General features: G+C 41.7%; 1 protein-coding gene across 1 annotated transcript; it reads right to left on the bottom strand.

Moving 5' to 3' along the window:
- Positions 1-262: 262 nt before the first annotated feature.
- Positions 263-18,309, bottom strand: cacng3b (calcium channel, voltage-dependent, gamma subunit 3b). Its single transcript, XM_029508773.1, has 4 exons — positions 18,069-18,309; positions 6,452-6,535; positions 3,454-3,594; positions 263-771 (listed from the first exon to the last, which is right to left on the bottom strand). Exons 1-4 carry the CDS (start codon positions 18,283-18,285, stop codon positions 263-265), a joined length of 951 nt encoding a protein of 316 aa, XP_029364633.1. The 5' UTR covers positions 18,286-18,309.
- Between the last annotated feature and the right edge of the window lie 1,009 nt (positions 18,310-19,318).

Here is a 19,318-nt window from a genome sequence, read left to right as displayed (position 1 = left end):
TACAGTGATATGTGGAAAAGTGGAGTTGGGAACAACTTCTCCATCACGACCCTGCTACACACACCGAATCTCTCCCAGGGCTCAGGATTCACAGTTCAAAGGCTAAAAGTTCACAGTTCACAGTCAAAGTTTATCAAACCCCTTTCCCACCCCGTAACCCTGTGTGGCCCCCTGCTTTTGCCCACACTCTCCCTGTATTTCTCATCATCAACCTCTTTGATATTTGACACTGATGATACTTTGACACTGCAGCCAGCACCTCTCAGACAGGTGTGGTCCTGCGGTTGGGGTCCTTGCTGTAGTCTTTAGTGAGCGTGCTGCTCTGGAGGAACTCCCTATCTGAGTTGAGCAGCCCACCCATACTGCCACCTGGTTTGCTGGTGTTGCCCGCCTCACGTGGGTTCAGCGTGTACATAGGCATCTCGGAGGCAGCGGGCCCTGTGTAGCCGCCTTTACCCAGGGGTGAGGCATCACGGCTGGGAGCCTCGGACGAACGGACACTGGAGCGACGCGGGAAGCGGTAGCGATATGAAGGGATGCGGCTGAAGGCGGATTTCTTGATGAGCTCAGTGCGGGACTTGGCTCGTAACTTGCGGTGCTTCTCGATGAACATGTGCACAGCCAGTACACCCACCATTTCTGCCATGATGAAGGAGAGAGCGCCAAAGTAGAAGGACCAGCCGTAGGAGTAGGACTTCTTGCTGTCACTCTGGCCTGGGTCACCCGAGTTAGCTGAGATGTAGACGATAATTCCAATAATGTTACTGAGACCTGGAGTAGAAGAGAGGAAAAGAAAAAATAAAAACAGGAGATTTCAGTGGATTGTAAACGTGAACAACATTCTGTAGTCAGTATGCTAATATGCTCACAATGGAAATGCAGGTTGGTGCTATTATAACTCTAATCATTCATCATTCATCCATCATCTGTACTGCATATGTCAGGGTTATGGTCCCAGCTGACATGGGTGAGGACGGCGTACAACCTAGAGAGGTTGCCAGTCTATCACAGGGCCAGTATATACAGCCAAACAACCATTCACACTCATTCACATCTACAGGCAATTTAAAGTCACCAGTTGCACTAAAGCTGCATATTTTTGGACTGAGGGAAGAAGCCGGAGCATCCAGGAGGAGCCCATTCAAGCGAATGGAGGACATACTCAACTCCACACAAAAAAGACCCCATGCCTGGGAATCAAACCCACAACCAACAGTATTAACCACTGAGCCACCAATAAGTCTATCTATCACTATATAATAATTACAGTATGCCCTCTTTAATCATGGCGAGGATGGTGGATGGGCTCACGCTGTCATCTATAGATGTGTGCAGCTAGCATGACTTGTGGGGGGCAAGTTAAGGAGGAGCCATTACAGTGAGACAGCCAAATGAAATAAAGAACAGAGAAGAGCGGGGAGCGTCAGACAGAGTGAGAGAGAGGGAGTGCAGCTTGATAGAAACACTGGAGAGAGTCATTGTACACAGCTGGGCTCTCTTATTCCATATCATTAGCCCACGACACAGTGTTCACGCAGTGCACTGGAACGCACAGAATGGGGACAATTAGCCAGCTGTAATTAACCAGAATCAGTCCCACACTATTGTGGTAAATAATTACCAATTTAGCTTCATAAATTTACTACAAGTCCCAATAGGACCCTACACATCCCACTGAACAGCAATTTCAGCTTTTTGTGTGTCAGGGGCTTGGGCATAATTTTGTTTGTGCATGTGTGTGTGTGTGTTTATGAGGGACCATAAATAGATCATGTGTGTGTATGAAGGTGTGTTTGCACTCTCACACCCTTACAGTGCAGCGTTGTGGTGTTCTTGCTGATTGATTCATCAGCTGCTGTGTCCAGGCTTTACACTGAGAAACTCTTCACACTTGGTGTGCGTGTGTGTTGGAAGCCTAACAGGCTACTTCAACAAATATTCCAGAGCTGCATATCATCCTTTCCCCACAAAAACACAACACACCCATAGCAGCCACATACAATGCAGCCTATTGCTGCTATTTTGGCTGCTGTTAAATTTAAATGCTGACAGAGTTCTTGTATTTAATAGATTCATTTAGTGGATTTTGTTTTGTTATGGTGTTAAACCTGAGTAAATTTAAATATTACGGCTGTCTCTTCAGTGAGTAGCAATATGAATCTATGTTGTTTTGTTGATGATCTAAGTCCAAACTATTACATCCCCCTAACCTTCAATTTATTTCCTGAGGCACATTGCCTCTTGTGTGTTTGTGTAGTCAGTAGTCTTCACAATGGGGACAAGGTTGTGTGGATTAGCAGAACCTCGACATCCTCACGGAGCCACACGTTCCAAATTTTCCGTTGATATTTACAGCATTAAGTCCTCTGTTGATTTTTTCGAAGGCTTCTTTTTTTTTTCAGATCAGAGGATGTTTTGGGACTAAACAGTGGTGCAGTTTTCAGTACTGTCACAGCAAAAAGGTTTGGGGTTCAAACCTTTCTGTGTGGAGTTTGCATGTTCTTCCTGTACTTTTGTGGCTCCCCTCTGTGTACTTAAGCTTCTTCCCACTGTCCAAAGACATGAGGTCACTGGGGACTCTAAATTGCTTGTAAGGCTCTCTGTGAGTTTGAATGGTTGTATGCGATAGAGCTCACTCACTCTCACCCAGTGTCCGCTGGGATTGGCTCCAGCGCCCTGTCACACTGCACAGACATGCAGTTTAAATAATGGACTGATGGGAGTTTTGAGTTTTGAATTGTCTTGAGTTGATTGGTTTTTAGATTAAATGGGTCTCATTTTCTTCCCATGTTCTCTTCTATATATGGCAAAAGATTGTTGCAGCATTTATTTGAAATACTTCAACAAAATCTGATGTTAAAAATATCTTTATTCAGCAAAATATTAATTCTGATAAAAACACACACTACTATTATCTATCTACTGCAGGGGTCACCAACTCCAGGCCTGGAGGGCTACTGTCCTGGATGTTTTAGATGTTACCCTCCTCCAACACACCTGATTCACCTGATCAGCTCGCCATCAAACTCTGCTGAGGTCTGATAAGGAGCCACTCATTTGAATCAGGTAGTTCTGGTAGTTATTATTAAGAACTTAATTACTTTGATTCACCCAGTGGGAAAATCAGTAATGGAAAACACTGGGGAGGACAAAGAAACTAAAAAAGAAATAACAAATATAAAATATTTTACAAAACATTTCACCACTGGCTTTATTTGTTAAAACCAATATAAGTTGGCTGCAAATGCACACAAGATGGTTAAAATTCTGGCTGTGACAACTTTTAATTAATACCTGAGGATTTTAATCTTCTCACAGCCTCCGGGTAGGATTAATGTATGTGATATAAACTCAGAATAAATCATGTACACTAATATCTGGTGAAGGTTGCACTATCATCCTACAGAACAAAGATGCAAATTCACAGAGACACACACATATAGAGGGTCTAACCTGCGGAGACGAAGAAGATCCCTGCACTGAGGATGACGTTATGTCGACTCCGGTAAAACTCACTGGCGGCCACACAGAGCCCCCCCAGGAACAGCAGACCCACACTCATGATTGGGAAGATACTGGAGGCACGCACAGCACCTGTGCACATGAAAAAGAGCAAAAACACATTTAGACGTGACAAAGATTTTTGGTAAATAAAGAGCTTTCCTCTCAGACTCCACAGAATGAAATGGAAGGGTCTTTTGCTGATCTGGAATGGAGGAAACTGTCTATTGCTAGTTCAAAACTGTGGCAAAATTGTCTGCGGATGGTGTGAATCCCGTTAAATGGTGGTTTAAACCCCTTTGACTCCAGATTTCTGGGGACCGATCTCAAATGTCAAATATATATCATATCAAATATATACATATACATATTTTCAGTTAAAGGCCCTACTTCTAAAGCGTGACCAACCTGTTTGAGTGGATAAAAGGCCAGATACATTAATTGAGCAATTTTTTCAATATCTGTATTTCATACGGCTATGCTGCTTCATTTAGATTCATTAAGGATTGGAATTTGTTTTATAATTATTATTGTGATTCCTTTGTTCAAGAGTCAAAGTGCCTTGTGTGCGTTCATTGATTATTGCCTTCATTTGCCTTTAAACTGCCAAATCGTCTGTAAAAGTCAAAGTAATGCCTGAATGGAATCTGTTTTTTGAAAGAATAAACCATTGACCAGCTCCCCTCTGGTCATTGTGCTCCAACTGGTGTGCCAATACGGAAGTGCATTTGGTGACACAGCAATCACAAATCCAATTTCTAAAGTTGTTATCATCAGTATATGTTATCTCCATCCTCTTGAATTATGTTACGGTGCTCGAAAACTGCTGAAGATTTGAGATGGGTAAATAAAGTGTCTCTGGTCTCAATAGGTAAAAAGTCATTTGGAAGGCTGGAAACCAGTGAATGTGACAGATTCACTTTATGTCTGCTCCTTATCTATCCATCTAGTTTTTCTATACACTGGCATGTATTCCACACATCTGTACTGTAAGATGTACTTCCCAACCTTTTCCTTAACATCAGTGTGCTGCCTGTGATGAACATTATCAAATTGTGGTATATCTGTACTGTAATTTAAGTTAGGGTTAAAAAAAAAAAAAAAAAAAAGATACCATGTTTTGTAGTCAGCTGTTTTGGCACCTCAAGGGAAGAAAATAGCAGATGTTTCGTTGTACAAAGCAAAGGGCCAGTGACAGGGTCCAGAAAAAAAATGAGGCAGTAAATAAATGATTCATTATGAATGTATGAACGAGTTTCGAAAAACTCCTACAATAAGAATGTGAGCACTCCTACGGTTTCATTTCAAATCTACTGGGCTGGAGGACAGAGCTAAAACAATGAATAAGTCACACACTAACAAGACACACAGAAAGGCACGAGCCAGTGTGCTTCAACATGCTTGACTTAATCTGAATCCAGAACATGTTAAAGCAGGCAGAGGCCTTGCAAGAGAGAGAGAGAGAGCAAGGCGGCCGGGGATATAGAGGATAAATGTGGACAAAAACCGAGACAGATGGAGAGCTGCACTCACACATATGCAAGGCAAAATAAATATGAAAGTGAGGCTGCAGAGTGAAATATTTGCCAAAGCCCCATATGTTTGCATGATGTGATAACATATTGAAGGATATTTGCAAAATAGCTTGTCACATTGTTTGATAAGTTTAAAAGCTGTCGAGCCTGCAGTGCGTCTCTTACAGAAAATCTTATTTCTTAGTGTTTCAAAATGTTTCCTCTATGACTGACATCTGCTGTGACCAGTGGCGTTGTGTGGCTACATGTACAGACCACGCCCCTTTGGCCCACACCCCTGGGCTGTATGAGATGCCGGTCACTAGGTCTCCACTCCCCATTGGCTGGCCATCTCCGAGGTCTGTGATCTAATTGGGTGCCTCTGGGGAAGTTGCTCTTTGTTCAGTGGAGCAATAAAAAAGAAGTGCAGGCTGAATCCATTTTCTTTATCTTGTTCTTTTTTTGGTATGTGGCTGTTTTCTCGTTCTATCCATCTTTACTCTATGTTTACTGTGGGGGAAAAACCACAGAGCCCCCTCCTTTCTGTTTTTCACTAAACCACCCTTTCTCTCTAACGCTGCGACTGCATCCTTTTTATTTCTGTCATGTTACTCTTTGGATATATCTAGAAATAACACAGTGCTTCCTTTTTCCTCCTTTGTCATTTTCTCATCATTGCACTGTTTTCTTATTTGCTGATAAAACCCTGGCAACAGTTTATATCTCTTGTTCACTGCATGATATGCTCAGTGCATTCATCTCCTTCTTGTTTCTGCCAGTGCAAGCTAAACAACACATGTAGGATATCTAACCCTTCTATTTATTTTTCTCCATTTTCTCCAACTCAATAGCCATCATTTAGTCACAACTTTAAACTGATTTGTGTAGAATAGTTAAATCTATTCAATTCGGGCTCAGAATCTCTCAGATGAGAAAGTTTGGTGTGGATGAACTTGACTGGCCTGCACAGAGTCCTGACCTCAGCCCGATAGAACACTTTTGGGATGAATTACAGCAGAGACTGAGAGCCAGGCCTTCTCATCCACCATCAGTGTGTGACCTCACAAATGCGTTTCTGGGAGAATGGTCAAAAATTCCCATAAACACACTTGTGGAAAGCCTTCCCAGAAGAGTTGAAGCTGTTATAGCTGCAATGTCACTGAAGTTCATATGCGAGTCAAGGCAGGTGAGCGGATACCTTTGGCAATATAGTGTAAGTGAATCAAAGAATGGGGCAATAATGGGAAACTGCTTTGAATAAAAGATACAGTCATGCTGCATTCAGAGCATCTTGCTCAACTTTTCAAAGCAATACAGGAATTTTGGGACCTAAAAATAGGATAATGCGCCACTAAAGTGGAGGCCAGCTGCAAAATATTTCCATGTGTGAAAGCATGTGTACTCACGTTGTGTTTGTGTGTTCATGTCAAACTTACGGAGGAGGTATTCAGCAGCGTCTGCTTCATAGTCAGCATCCTCTGGAAAGTGATCAATCTTTTTACACACTCCCCTGAATGTTCCTGCAGAGGAGACAGATCAGCTCATTTCACATCTTTATTGTCCCACAAGACAAAATCAGTCAAATACCATTTCACTAGATTTCCACTGGACACGTTAATATGGCTTATTAGAGAGCATACATTTTACCCATCATGCTGGCTTTATTATATTAAATGCAGATCTTCCATTAAATGAATTAGTCGGTTACGTTTTCTCACTAAATCATCAATTTGAATCGCTCACTCACTGATTTGAATTGTTGAATTCAACTATTTCTGTCTTTCAATAATCAGTCATATTCTTGGGTGATTGCACTGCTGTGTAAGTGAACATACACATCCAGTGCACTGACATAATATATACACAACAAAAACTGAAAAACAAGCATAGAGAAAGCTAGAGATGACAGATGATACAGAACAAGGCTGTAGCCTTCAGGCTATGTATGGGAAACACTAATGAAAAGTCTTATCACACCCAGCACACACACACGGACGCATACACACAAACTTCAAACACAAATGCACACAACTACTGAAATGCAGACATCAAGTTTACACACACATCAGCCAAGCTCATTAAACTGATACATGAACACTATCAATCATGCATGTGGGTAAATGCCTTCAGCTTTCTATACTAGATTGTTTATATCAGTGTATGTCATTTGGTGAGTGTATGTGTGTGTGTGTTAGAGAGAGTGTTGTATTGATGAAGATGCAGTCTCCTATGCATGTGCTGTGCGTCAGGCAGAGTGACTCATCCTCCTTTGTACAAGACCCACTCAAACACACACACACACTTTTGTGCTTGCACGTGGAAGTGTGTTTCTCCGTGTGAGCGCGAACCTACTGGATGCGTGCCTATTTGTGTGTGCGCGGTGTGTACACTTCACGTAGCTTCATTCCCACCCATCATTCAGACCCATTCACACATGGTCAACACCACAGGGGATATGAGCGAGAGAGAGAGAAGGGGGAAGGGGAGGCTGAGGGGGATGAAGGGGAAGAGGAAAGAAAGGAAGATGAAGGAGGATGAAGAGAGAGGAAGTGCTGGTTGAAAGCGGTTTGGTGGTAAAACGGCACAGGGGAATTAGAGAGAAATGGGAGGATAGAGGCTGGTGATGAACAAATGAACGACTCAACCTAATTGCTTATTTGCATATGAAGAGGTTCTTTCCAGTACCCACACTCAGAAAATCATTCATAAATTGATTCATCCAGCTCATACAGTCAGGGATAGTAACTAACCTCTTACTGAGACTGATATTTTTTACCCCATATCCAGATTTAATGAGATAATGCAACCCCCCCACCCCCCCCAAAAAAAAAAAAAAAACAAAACTCATATGGCTCATAGTAAACTAATTCACCAGAGAAGGCAGCATCACCTTTGTACAGCCCTGTTTATGCTGTTCAGCACATCATTTCCTCTTTTCATGAGTCATTTTCTGTAGATGACATTGAAATATAACCACCAGGCTCACAAAGGGAAATCAAGGAAAAATCATATCTGGAGATTCCACAATATACCTGGTTACTGGAAGATGATTTAAAAATGGCTGCATACTTAAAATTCATTAAAGGAAATTCATTATACCCCCTGCCTGCATGGATCTGTATTGAACCATGCTGATTTATGGAGCAACAAATAGCCCCACACAATGGAAACTGCACACACACACACACACACACACACACACACACACATGCACACACACAAGGTTATTCAGACTGATGTGCTGAACCTCCAGGTCAGCTTGTGCATCATAACGATGTGTTAGTAAGAAAGACCTTTTTCTTAAAAAGACTCAAATCTGACTCATGACTTGAGAAACATGAACAATCTTTGTTTTATTACAAATCGACCCTAACCTTACCCTCTATTAAGTGTTATTTTATTTTATCATTACACAAAATGTACCGAAACAATTTCCACTAAATTTGTTGGTAGGATTCAGCACACATGAGGAAGAAGTTGGCCAAAGAGGAACTAATCAGGGGCAAAAAATGAAGTTATTTATCTGCGTGAGTGAGAGAGTCCAGGCCAGCCCGGTGGGCAGGCAAAAGCTGTTTGGGTCAAACTTTGCTTAAAAGTCTGACGTGTATATTTATATTTATATAATATAACATTTATGATGTATTTATTCTCCTTCAGGAGCCTATAGAGCTGAACCAATAGCTGAGAAATACAAAGTATGAAGAATTGGCCTCATGTAAAATCACGATGTTGCTGTCTATGAAATGAATGACAATAATATAAAATATCACTGGTCTTCTTAATTGCATATATTTTTTGGTTTCAGATATACGAACTGGGATTTTCATTAATTTCGGGTTCATTAAATACTGTAAGAATAACTCGTAATAATTTTTTTGCCCATTTTAATTGCACTTTAATATGCACCACCTAACTTTTTTTAGTGCCCAAGTTCCAAACATACAGATTATACCGACGCAGAATGTGATAACATGATGGACAAGGCAGGAGAAACTGTGGTGGTTGAAGGGAAATTTAAATGTAAGAAACTTCCAGATGGAAGTATAAACAAAAGTGCTGTTCTTGATGCGGCAATCAGGAGCACTTCCAGCCTTCGTCATCAGCTCAACTCAGAGCACGTTGGAGCTTAAAACGCAGGTCAGATGGCAGAAAGCATTTTATGTTGAACTGATGGTCTGTTTAGTTTTGGTCAGGGATACTTATGGGAGTTTTTGACTGACACAGGATCATTTGGTTTTACTGGTTTTTCATACATGATGTTTGAAAACATTAAGTCAATCAAAACTGATGTGCAAACTGTATGCTGTTTTTTTTTTTTTTTGTTGCACTCATCTGTTGGTCTGTGTAGTAGACTGATGATAAAATAAACAAGATTTTGAAGTTGAAGTTGATGTATAATGATTCATTCATCAAACAAACAAAAAATTATTTTTCCCACATTTTAAATTGTTAAATTATTGAAATGTGATTAAAATTATTTGATTAATTGATCACAAAGTCTACTTAAATACATTTTTTTTTCAGTCACGTCCAAATACAAAGATACATCATCACTGTACCTTCATTGAGCAGGTTCTTTTTCAGCATGAGCCACCACTAAAGGGACAAATGCATTTTTTTTATATATAAACGGGGTATTTTAAGCATTATTCATGATGAACAGCATTAACATTTTCCATAATTGTTGAACTCAATAAAAAAACAAAAATTAAGACAGAGATTTAGTGAACTGAGGTATTTGGATCGTTTTATCTTGTCAGCTCAATTTTGTATTGTGCCGATACAGGTACCACCGTTTGCTATGATCTAATATCACCGCACTGCCTCTGCAGCCACATATGTGTGTGCATGTATGTGTAGGTGGTTGTGCATGTATCACATATTGCTCAGCCCTGGTTCTTGTGAGTTGCCTCCAAATGCTTTATCAGTGAGTGAGTCAGTGGCTGTCACATAGGCTTATATCAAGTGTCACAATCAGCTCATGATCCCATCACAGAGAAACCAGCACAACACCCTCGTCAAAGCCAGGCATCAGGATACTTTAGGTTTGCTTATGTTTCCTCATCTAACCACTTTTCCTTTCTGTTAAATGTAAATGTATTTGTCTTTTTCACACATATGAACCTCGGAGAGAACAATAACGTTACACGAACAAATGCCAATGAAGCATCCCATTCAATAAAAAAAAAAAAAGAAAGCTAAAACCTTATCTGCATCACAGCACATTCATGAGAAATTTTAAAAAGGAGACAGAAATATATATACGTAAAAGGAGCGATACATTTTCTTATGAAGACTTCAATGAAAGGCACTGAAGTGGATGATAACAATAAAACCCTTCCGCTGGAAGATGATTTCTCCTTGGTGGCTGACTAATAAGTCATCTAATACATACTGTATCTTATCCCTTATGAAGGTGCAACGCAAGCCAGCGAATGTGACAGGAATTACTGCAGCATACACACAGAAACACTGAAATGCTGCTGATTTGTAATTTCGACTGACTACTTCATACTACTGTTTTTTTGAAATCTATATTGTTCGGGTTTCAATCAATAGGGATGGGAGTCTAATTTGTGCATCTCAGGTGTCACCGAGTCGAGCACAAACGCACAATTATTAAAACACACTTGCAAACACACTCTGTTTGCACCTCAATCTCCTTGGTCTCTTAGTCACTGACTTCAATTGCAACCTTTTCCTGGCCAGCTTGCTTCTGTGCTGTCTGCATTTATAATGTCAAAAACTGCTACAAAAGTAAACAAATAGTAGATGAGGGGAAATCATGGCTCTCAACAAAAACCTTTATTCTAAAAAGGTTAGATAGAAGCAGTTTCAAGTGTGGCTGCTTTCGCTGATTAATACACTGGATGATTCCAGTTAGAATATGATTTTGGTTCAAACATAACTTTTCTAATCAGTCTTAAGAGATTACAAATAAATCATGCAGAATGTATACTAAATAATCCATTAGAAAATAAAGTGCCTGAAACAAGGTTAAAAAGGAGGTAAAGACAAACAACACTGTGTCCAGAAGCCCCCACAATTATGATGCACTGGTCACTGAGATGCCAGCTGTTTGTCCTTGATCTAACGCAATAACCCCCCCACCACACACACACACACACACAAACACATAAAGACACAATATGTGCAACATAGTCACAGTGTTCTCTACAACAAATCTTCAACAATATCTGACAAAACGAGTGGCAACACAACATTAAAAAAATTAAGAGTTAACGTTGCATTGGTATGGTTAAGGTTAGAGAAATGTCATAGTTATTTTCTGAGGTTATGTTTGACATATTCAATAACTTAACTGTGCACATTAGTATGGCAATTTTATTAGTACAATATGTAATACAAACTACAGTCAATGCTACTGCGAAGCACACTGACAAATTAACATCTCAAATTAACATCTGATGTTGCTAAATTTAACGGGAATATCAAAGTGACTTTATCACACGAGAAAAAATCCTGTCAGTGAATCAAATAGCTATTGGGAGATGCTTATGAAAACCACAAAGTTCAACAGCATGCTGCTTGAGAAAAAGTCATAAGATCAAGCCACTAGATCACTTCATGTTCAAGGCAAAAACAGTCCAATGTTTCCTGCTGTTTAGAAATGAAGGAAGAAACACCGGCCATTTCCATAACCACAGCCTTATGGACTGGGAAGTTTTTTGACAGTTTTTGCTATCAGTTTTACTTCTTCTTTGCTTGAAAAGTTAACAATTATGGTCATTTATGCTGTTAAACACATGAATGTTTATTTATTCCCAGGTGAGCCTTCCAAGCCAGATGGTGTGTGGTCCAACATGCACACACAAACACATGCACCCACAATAGGAAGGGTTTGGTCGACTAGAAAACGGAAGCGAGTGGAGTAAGCAAGGGAAGTGAAAGGAAGTTGAAAAGCAGAGCAAATTGGACTGCTTGTTTCCTCAGAGCGCCTCTGACAGCTTAGTGCGGGTGACTGTGCCTCTCCTGTTTCTCTCGCCCTCTCTCTATCTGTCTCTACCTCGCTCACTCTCTCTGATTACCTCGTTCCAGGGAGAGGGGGGAAAGATGGAGAGGAAGAGGCTAGTTTCCACGGTGATGGTTGATGAAAGAGAACAAGACAGTTCTGCTTGCTTGCACACCTTCTCTCCGTTCTTTCTACCTTTCCCCAGTCTGTCCTCCCCCAATTCCACCTATGTTTCGCTCTCTTTCTCCAACCCTTCCGTCTCTTCGTGTTTCAGATCTTCTAATCATCCCTCCCTTTACTTCATCTCGCTTTCTCGCCTCCAATATCCAAAACATCCATTTACCCCTTTCCAAACTCCTCCTAATCTTCTCTCATCTCTTCACACTTTTATGCACACTTGGTTCCAGCAATTGTCTACGCCACATAGCCAAAAATATGCAGACACTTGAGCATCCACCCACACGCAGCTATTAAACATTTCGTTCAAACTGCCTCCAACTTCTGGAAACTCACCACATAATTTCCTTCCTGGCTGCAGGGATTGGTTAGTGAGGTCAAGCACTGATGCTGGTTGATAAGGGCTGGTTCTCAGCCTGTGTTCCAGTTCACCTTAAAGGTGTTGAATGTGATTGAGATGGGAGCTCTGTGCGGGGCAAAGTTTTCCTCTTAGGCAAAGTTGGGCAAGAAAATTATTTCTTTTTATAGGTTAGGCACAGGGGGACTGTGATACTTTGTTATATCGTCTTTCCTTCCTTCTGTCCATCTCTCAGTCCATTGCCAGCTTACCCCCGGGGTGTCTCCTGCAATCTCTCCCCCTATACCACTTTTTGTGTTCTCCTCCCTGGATACTTTCTTTATAAACGTGGCTGAAGGTCCCTTGGTTCTGTCTGAACCCCCCCCCTCCCCTTTCTGTCATTATCATATTCTCCATTCACTCTGTCCCGTAGTTCGGACACTGAACATATCTCACACATGGTTACTATGCATGCTGCCTGCTTGTGTCTTAATCTCCCCTCTATAGCCTTTTATCATCCTTCCCTGTCTGCCATCATACTTCCTCAATTGAGTATGAAACCACTGAAGGAATAATTTGTAAATGAACTGAAAACTACACACTTATTTATATAGAACAATTAGATGAGAAGATCAAAACTAATCTCATGTTTGTACACACAGTAGGAAACTGCAGCCAGGGGACTTAGCTCAGCACAAAGGAAACAGGCAACAAACTGTCTTATAGCACAATGTGTTTGTATGCTTAATCTGTCCAAAAAATAAATAAACAAATAAATAAATAAGTGTAAAAGTTGGACTATTTCCGGAAAATGTTTTTGAAATATTGAAATACTGAAATACTTTTGCGAACAATAAAAAAAGAATAAATAAATGTTGATATCGATACTTCATAAATCTAAAGACAACTTAAATCCCTTTCAAGATTGTTCTTACTTGTGGCATCAACTTGCGTACTCGCAGTCACCATGCCTCACTTCTGTCTCCTCCCCAACATTTCCATGCCCATCTTTACCTTTCTTCCTTCATATTATGTATTCAAAGATGATCATTTAGCCAAAGCCTCTCTATCTATTCCCTAACCTCTCCCGAAACTCCTCTTACCTGTCTCCTACTGTCATCTGAGTGTTCCCATCCCAGACATGGTCAAACAGCCAACATCTTTAATTAATGCCTACTTCAGTATGCAGTGACCTCATTTTTCAAACTGTCCTTCATTCTTTCCTCCCACCCACCACCTTCTTCATTCCCCCCTCAATCCTGTAGCCCCTGGGTGACTGCTTTTGTCCTCGGCTGCGTTTAAAGACCCTCTTCCTTCTCTCTATTACCAGCTGATCATTTAGATCCCTGCTGTGGACAAACACTCCCCAGAGATTCACCTGAAACAGAGGCCATGCTCAGCTCATCCATCACTTTCCACCCACCACCGCTCTCCACCTCTCCCCCCACCTGCTTCATTCATAGCTCTTCTGCTCTCTCCTCATTCATGCTCTGCCTCCATCCTCTAGCTGCCTCCTCCGAGCTTCTCTTCTCATTTTCAGGCTTTCTCATGCTCATTCATCACCGGGAATACTTTTTAACCCTTCAGTGCACCTGCACAGAAACAAACAGACCATGTGAATGCTTTACTTTACATTTGCAGCTTTTTGGATTGGTGTGTATTTGTGTATTTACATTGGGACTTTACAGCAGGTTGAGTTAGAGTGACACCACTGCCCTGCTGTCAAGAGTTTCTTCACATCTCCCTCAGTTAAGACCCAAACACGCACACGCACACACACACATCCTATCTTGCTGGATTGCTTGATTGAATACAACATAGAAATCTGATTAGAGCTGTGGAGAAGCCTATTTCTATTTATAGTGCTGAGTTATTTGTGTAGCATATTAAATTATCATGCCATGTGCCATGTTGTTTTTGTATGGTTTCGATTGATTACTTTTTTTTGTCAGGCGTGACCCACCCAGATGACCATTCAACAGCTCTGTACACAGTCAGCCAATAGAGTGAGTAATAGACATTTTACTTGTATCTTTTACAAAGACATCCACACAGAAATTGCATGTAGTCATCCTAAATAGGATCAGCTAGTCAGCTATCGCTGCTTTGCGAATGATGTTTAAAAAAATCATAAGCTGATTCTCAAGGCGTCCATCCTCACTCCTCATGTTCAGTTAAATAAAATGTGCCATCGGAAAAATGTTCTGCATGCCATAGTTGCAGCATTGCACATATGCATGACTGCTCTATACATTTTCTGTAAGAACCTTGCATTCAGTATGCCCCCCCCCCAACCATCCGTCCACCCCCTGCGCCAGACTTCATTCACTCTCTCTGTAATGTCAGGCAGAGCACAAGCCACATGTAGGCATCCAGGGACATCCATTTCCTGTCAGTATATAAGCTGTTTATGAATTATAAAACTGTGACAACCTGGGAGTTAATAACGAGAGAAGTGCAGATAAGATGAGCAGAATGGGGGGAAAAAAGAGACCAAGCATAACTCATTAACTTTGGTTGTGTTATTTTGTTATTGTGTTTGCATGAGTGAGTATGACCGCATTGCATATTTTTGTGAGCCTCTATGTGCGTGTCTGTGCATGCATCCTCATGTACGTGCACTGACATTGTGTTAACTTGCTGTGTTGCTCCCACAGCTGTGCTTATTTGGTGGCTTGGGAATATCCTGGAATTTTTCTATTATTCATTCAATTGCAAGTGTGTGTGTGTTTTATCATTGCACCCTTGTACCTGTGCCATATGGCTCTGTAATAGCTTTCTATGCCCCCCAGAATGACATGGTTATGTCTGGCTGCATCAGACACACACAGACATACACATAAGATGCACACATGCCTGCAGTTACTGGAGCTAATGTATCTTCTTCGTCATAATAGAAAGAAAAAGTTATTTTGTCTCTATACAGAGACCTTTCCAAAGGATCAAAGTCAAATCATTGACTGTAAATTATGAAACAAGTCATAATGAAGAAAAAACACAACACACACACTTTCTGTGAAGTTTCACCCTATGTGGATGATTTGCAGTCCGTCAGTCTTCATAAAATAATATTTCACAACCATGTTTGCTACTGCCTTACAAGCACCTAGATACAAGGACCATATGAGCAGCAGCATGTTTGGTCTAGCTCACCACAAGAAGAGAAACAGGGGAAATGGCTGGCCAGAGAGGCAAAGCATGTGTTTATCTTGTCACAAGAGGTTTTGTCTTACGTTGCATACAAGCCAGAAATACTTCCAAGAACCAGCTGGGTTCTGTTCAGAGGTATGACGCTCTGCAGAGCAACAGGTTCTGTATGTTGTCTCTCAGTCCAGCTGTGATTGTCAGTTATCAGCTTGTTGAAAACCACAGGGTTTATAACTGGCTAGCTGTGTGGCTCCTAGGATGTGAATGCCAGCTAGTCTAGACTCGATTATCACAACAACTCTTCGATGACATGAAGTTTTACACAGACATTACCGACTTTTCTGGGACTCCACCAGGCTTCAAATGTGCAGCATTGACTGAAGTATATCCTCCTAACTTTTTAAATGATTTCCATTTAAATTCAGTAAAGACATTAGTGTCCCCCCCTCCCAGGATGACATGTCACGACTTTGATGGAGACAGCAGTGCAGGGCCACTGCCTCGGTTCTAAACTCTGTCTGGCTTTTAGTCTTAGCTAAAATTAAGGTCCAACTACAAATATATATATGACAGAGGGAACTGTCTTTGTGCCGAGCTAGATTTATTCTTCAATCTTTGAAAAAAGGTTGAAAAAAAATGCAAACAATGTCACAGACAGACACAAATGAATACACCCATTTTCCATGGAAACCACAAATGTGACATTATCCTCTGATCTAATCCTATTGTGTGCTCATAATTCTTGCCTGCTCGAGATGGTAGACATGTTGCAGTGAACATATTTGGTTGTTCACAGCATCAGCAGGATACTGCAACATAGCCATTTGTAACACTTGCAGAACAGTTATGACAAAATATCAACAAATACATGCTTGAAAGCGTTCCTAGAGTATAGGAACACTTTTGTCAGTTTCCACTGGATTTAACTTCACAGTGGATACAAGTGATTTTAGCACCAGCTGACATAAAAAGCCACATTTTAAAATAGTGTTATGACGTTACTGCTTCATTTGAGATTCCACAGGGACTGTATAAAGAGAAGATGACACACAGCCAAGGTCAAAACTCTGATCCACACACACATGCACCTACAAAATACAACCTCAAAGACTAAGCCTCTTCGTTGCACCACAAAAACATCTACCAGTCTCTATTTTACCACATCATCATTTTGTTTTCTCTTAATTTTTTAGTGTCTTTATTTCCTTTGCTGTTGCAAAATTTAGTACACTTCACCATTTAAAACTCTGACCTAATCTATTCTATCTTATTTTTTCTCTCATCTTCTCCTGCCCCTCCTGATCTCTTTCTTTGTCTGTGCGCAACCTGACCATTTCAACCTTCATGCCAAACTTGTAACAACTTTTGTTACATAATCCACATCTTTAATCGTGGAATCGTGGTTCCAGTTTGGTTTCAGTTCTTTATAATTCACCAGACGGCCACAAAACACAAAGATTGTTACCTGGACGAAAGACTAGTCAAGGCATTTGGAGCTGCTGCTCTCAAGCCAAGAGCCACTGGAGTTAGATCATACCTTCTTTTATAGTGCACTTGGTCCCTCTGCTGAGTTTACTGCAGAAATTATATTAGTAGGTTAGCTCAAATTGGCAGCAGTAGCTACAAATTTGGCGAGTAAGAGTTGCTGTGGGGTGCTTAGACTTTAAAAAAAGAAAGAAATAGACCCAGCTTTCTCGTTAGAAAAACAAAATAAACAAATTTTCTGTCATTCTCTGTGTTCTCATCGGCACATGCCCATTCTGGTGGCCGTCTGTTGTGTTGAGCATCATGTCAACAGGTCCCTCTCATCTGTGGTGGCGGCCAACTGGACCCCTGATCTAAGTAACACAGATCAGGCCACGGCAACAACAAAATGGTTTCAAAGGAGCAGATCTGTGACAGTACAGTGTATTCGTCCCATCAATAGGGTGCACTTCCAGGTCCTTGTCAGCGGTGCAGCTTTCTGGCTATTAACACAGCCAGCTGTTAGTGCTTTATTTGTAACTTCGGCTATGCAGTGCGATGACAACCAAGCAACAACACAACAGCATTTTATTCTATTCTGTGGCAGAAGGAAAGGGACGTGAGAGTGAACTTGGGGAAAAGGACAACTCTTAAGGAGTTACAGGGATTATGGGCCACAGAAACATGTATGCACACACACACACACACACACACACACACATTCTAGTGTTGGATAGACAGAGCCAGAGAGGAGGAGAGACAGGATGTGTGTCTCTGTGTGTTTGTGTTTGTGTGGACAGGCGTTGACAAAAATACTAACACACATGGATACACACTGGGAAAAGTCAGACAGCCACACAGACACACACAGGCAGGTTTTACTCCCTCTCTCTGTCTCTCTCTCTCACACACACACAGGCAGAGAGACAGCCAGCCGGTCAGACTGATCACGTACCTTCCAGACAGCAGGTTCGCCAGAGGCCGGAGTGCGTCATCACCTCCTCGTTCTTGCGGCTCGTGTCGTTGTCGCCGCTGCTCTTCACGCGGCAGACCCCGCGCGAGTACAGCCAGTAGTCTGTACCGACGGCGATGGTCATGAGGCTGAAGGCGGCGAACGCGCCCACCGTCGTCACGAGCATCTGGACGCCGCGGTCACACATCAGCATCTTCATATAGGCGGCTCCCTGTTTGTCTTATTTTTCTCCCCCTCCTCTCTTTTAGATTCAGCCTTTTTTCCCCTCTTTTCTCTCTCTCTTTAAAAAAAAAAAAAAAAAAAAAAGCCTTTATATCCCGCGAGAGTTGGAGTCAGAGTGAGGAGTTCAACAGACAGACGCTCAGGTATCAGGCTCAGAAAAAGAGGGGCTTCGGCGAAAAGACGGGGATTTTCTGAGTGTTGAGCTTAAAAAACAAAAACAAAACAATAATACAAAAAAAATGTCAAACTCTTGACATGAAGCTCGTGGCTGCAAAGGGGTGGGAAGGCGCGATGGCGGCACGCCACTTTTTCGCGCATCAAAAAAACAAACAAAAAAAAAAAAAAGCAAAAAATAAATACCCCGGTGTTCACCACCGCCACCACCCTCGGACACACGCACGCGCACACCGGATGGGGGGGCTTAACGACCACCGGTTGTCCCCGACTAGCTGCCCTCAGTCAGTCAGCGCGGAGGAGAGCACATCCCGCCTCCCTCCATTCCCTCCGTCTGATATCCTTCCTCCTCTTCCTCTCCTCTCCCCTTCCTCCCTCCTCTCTTCTCAACTTCTGCCGCTGCTCTTCCAAACCGGCTCCCTCCTTAATCTGCTCACCATCAGCAGCCGAGGTTTGCGTGAGGTGACTCCATCTTTAAAACAACAACAACAACAACAACAGCAACAGCAACAAAAAGGATGGTTAGTTTGTTTTTCTTCGCCGATCGAACCACATATCTCAGACAGAAACAAATGTTCAGGCGGAGATCGCCCCCCAAACTCACCGCTGGATTTCTTCACCGGTCAATGATCTTCCTAATCAAGAGGAGGCGGTTCAAGGGATTTGTGTTTTTTGAAATTTCTCGTCCTTACAGTCCGGTTTCCAGTTGAATTACTAAAGGAATGGACGAATGAATACAGCCCATACGTCAGCTATAAAGAGAGAGTGGACGTTAACCGAGATCCGTCGTGTGTTATCCGCTCCAGCTGTTGACTGACATGTCCTCAATGTCCAGA

The sequence above is a fragment of the Echeneis naucrates genome, chromosome 8, assembly GCF_900963305.1.
Source record: "Echeneis naucrates chromosome 8, fEcheNa1.1, whole genome shotgun sequence".
NCBI lineage: Eukaryota > Metazoa > Chordata > Actinopteri > Carangiformes > Echeneidae > Echeneis > Echeneis naucrates.
Note: the sequence above shows the minus strand (reverse complement) of the source record. Positions and strands in the feature narration are given on the sequence as shown.

Bases quoted from the DNA above. Each gene is read 5' to 3' on its own strand.
- cacng3b (XM_029508773.1), bottom strand. From the start codon at position 18,285: ATGAAGATGCTGATGTGTGACCGCGGCGTCCAGATGCTCGTGACGACG. The intron at 6,536-18,068 runs GTACGTGATCAG...TCTCCTCTGCAG, and splicing joins GCGAACCTGCTGTCTGGAAG to GAACATTCAGGGGAGTGTGT. The intron at 772-3,453 runs GTTAGACCCTCT...CTTCTACTCCAG, and splicing joins GATCTTCTTCGTCTCCGCAG to GTCTCAGTAACATTATTGGA.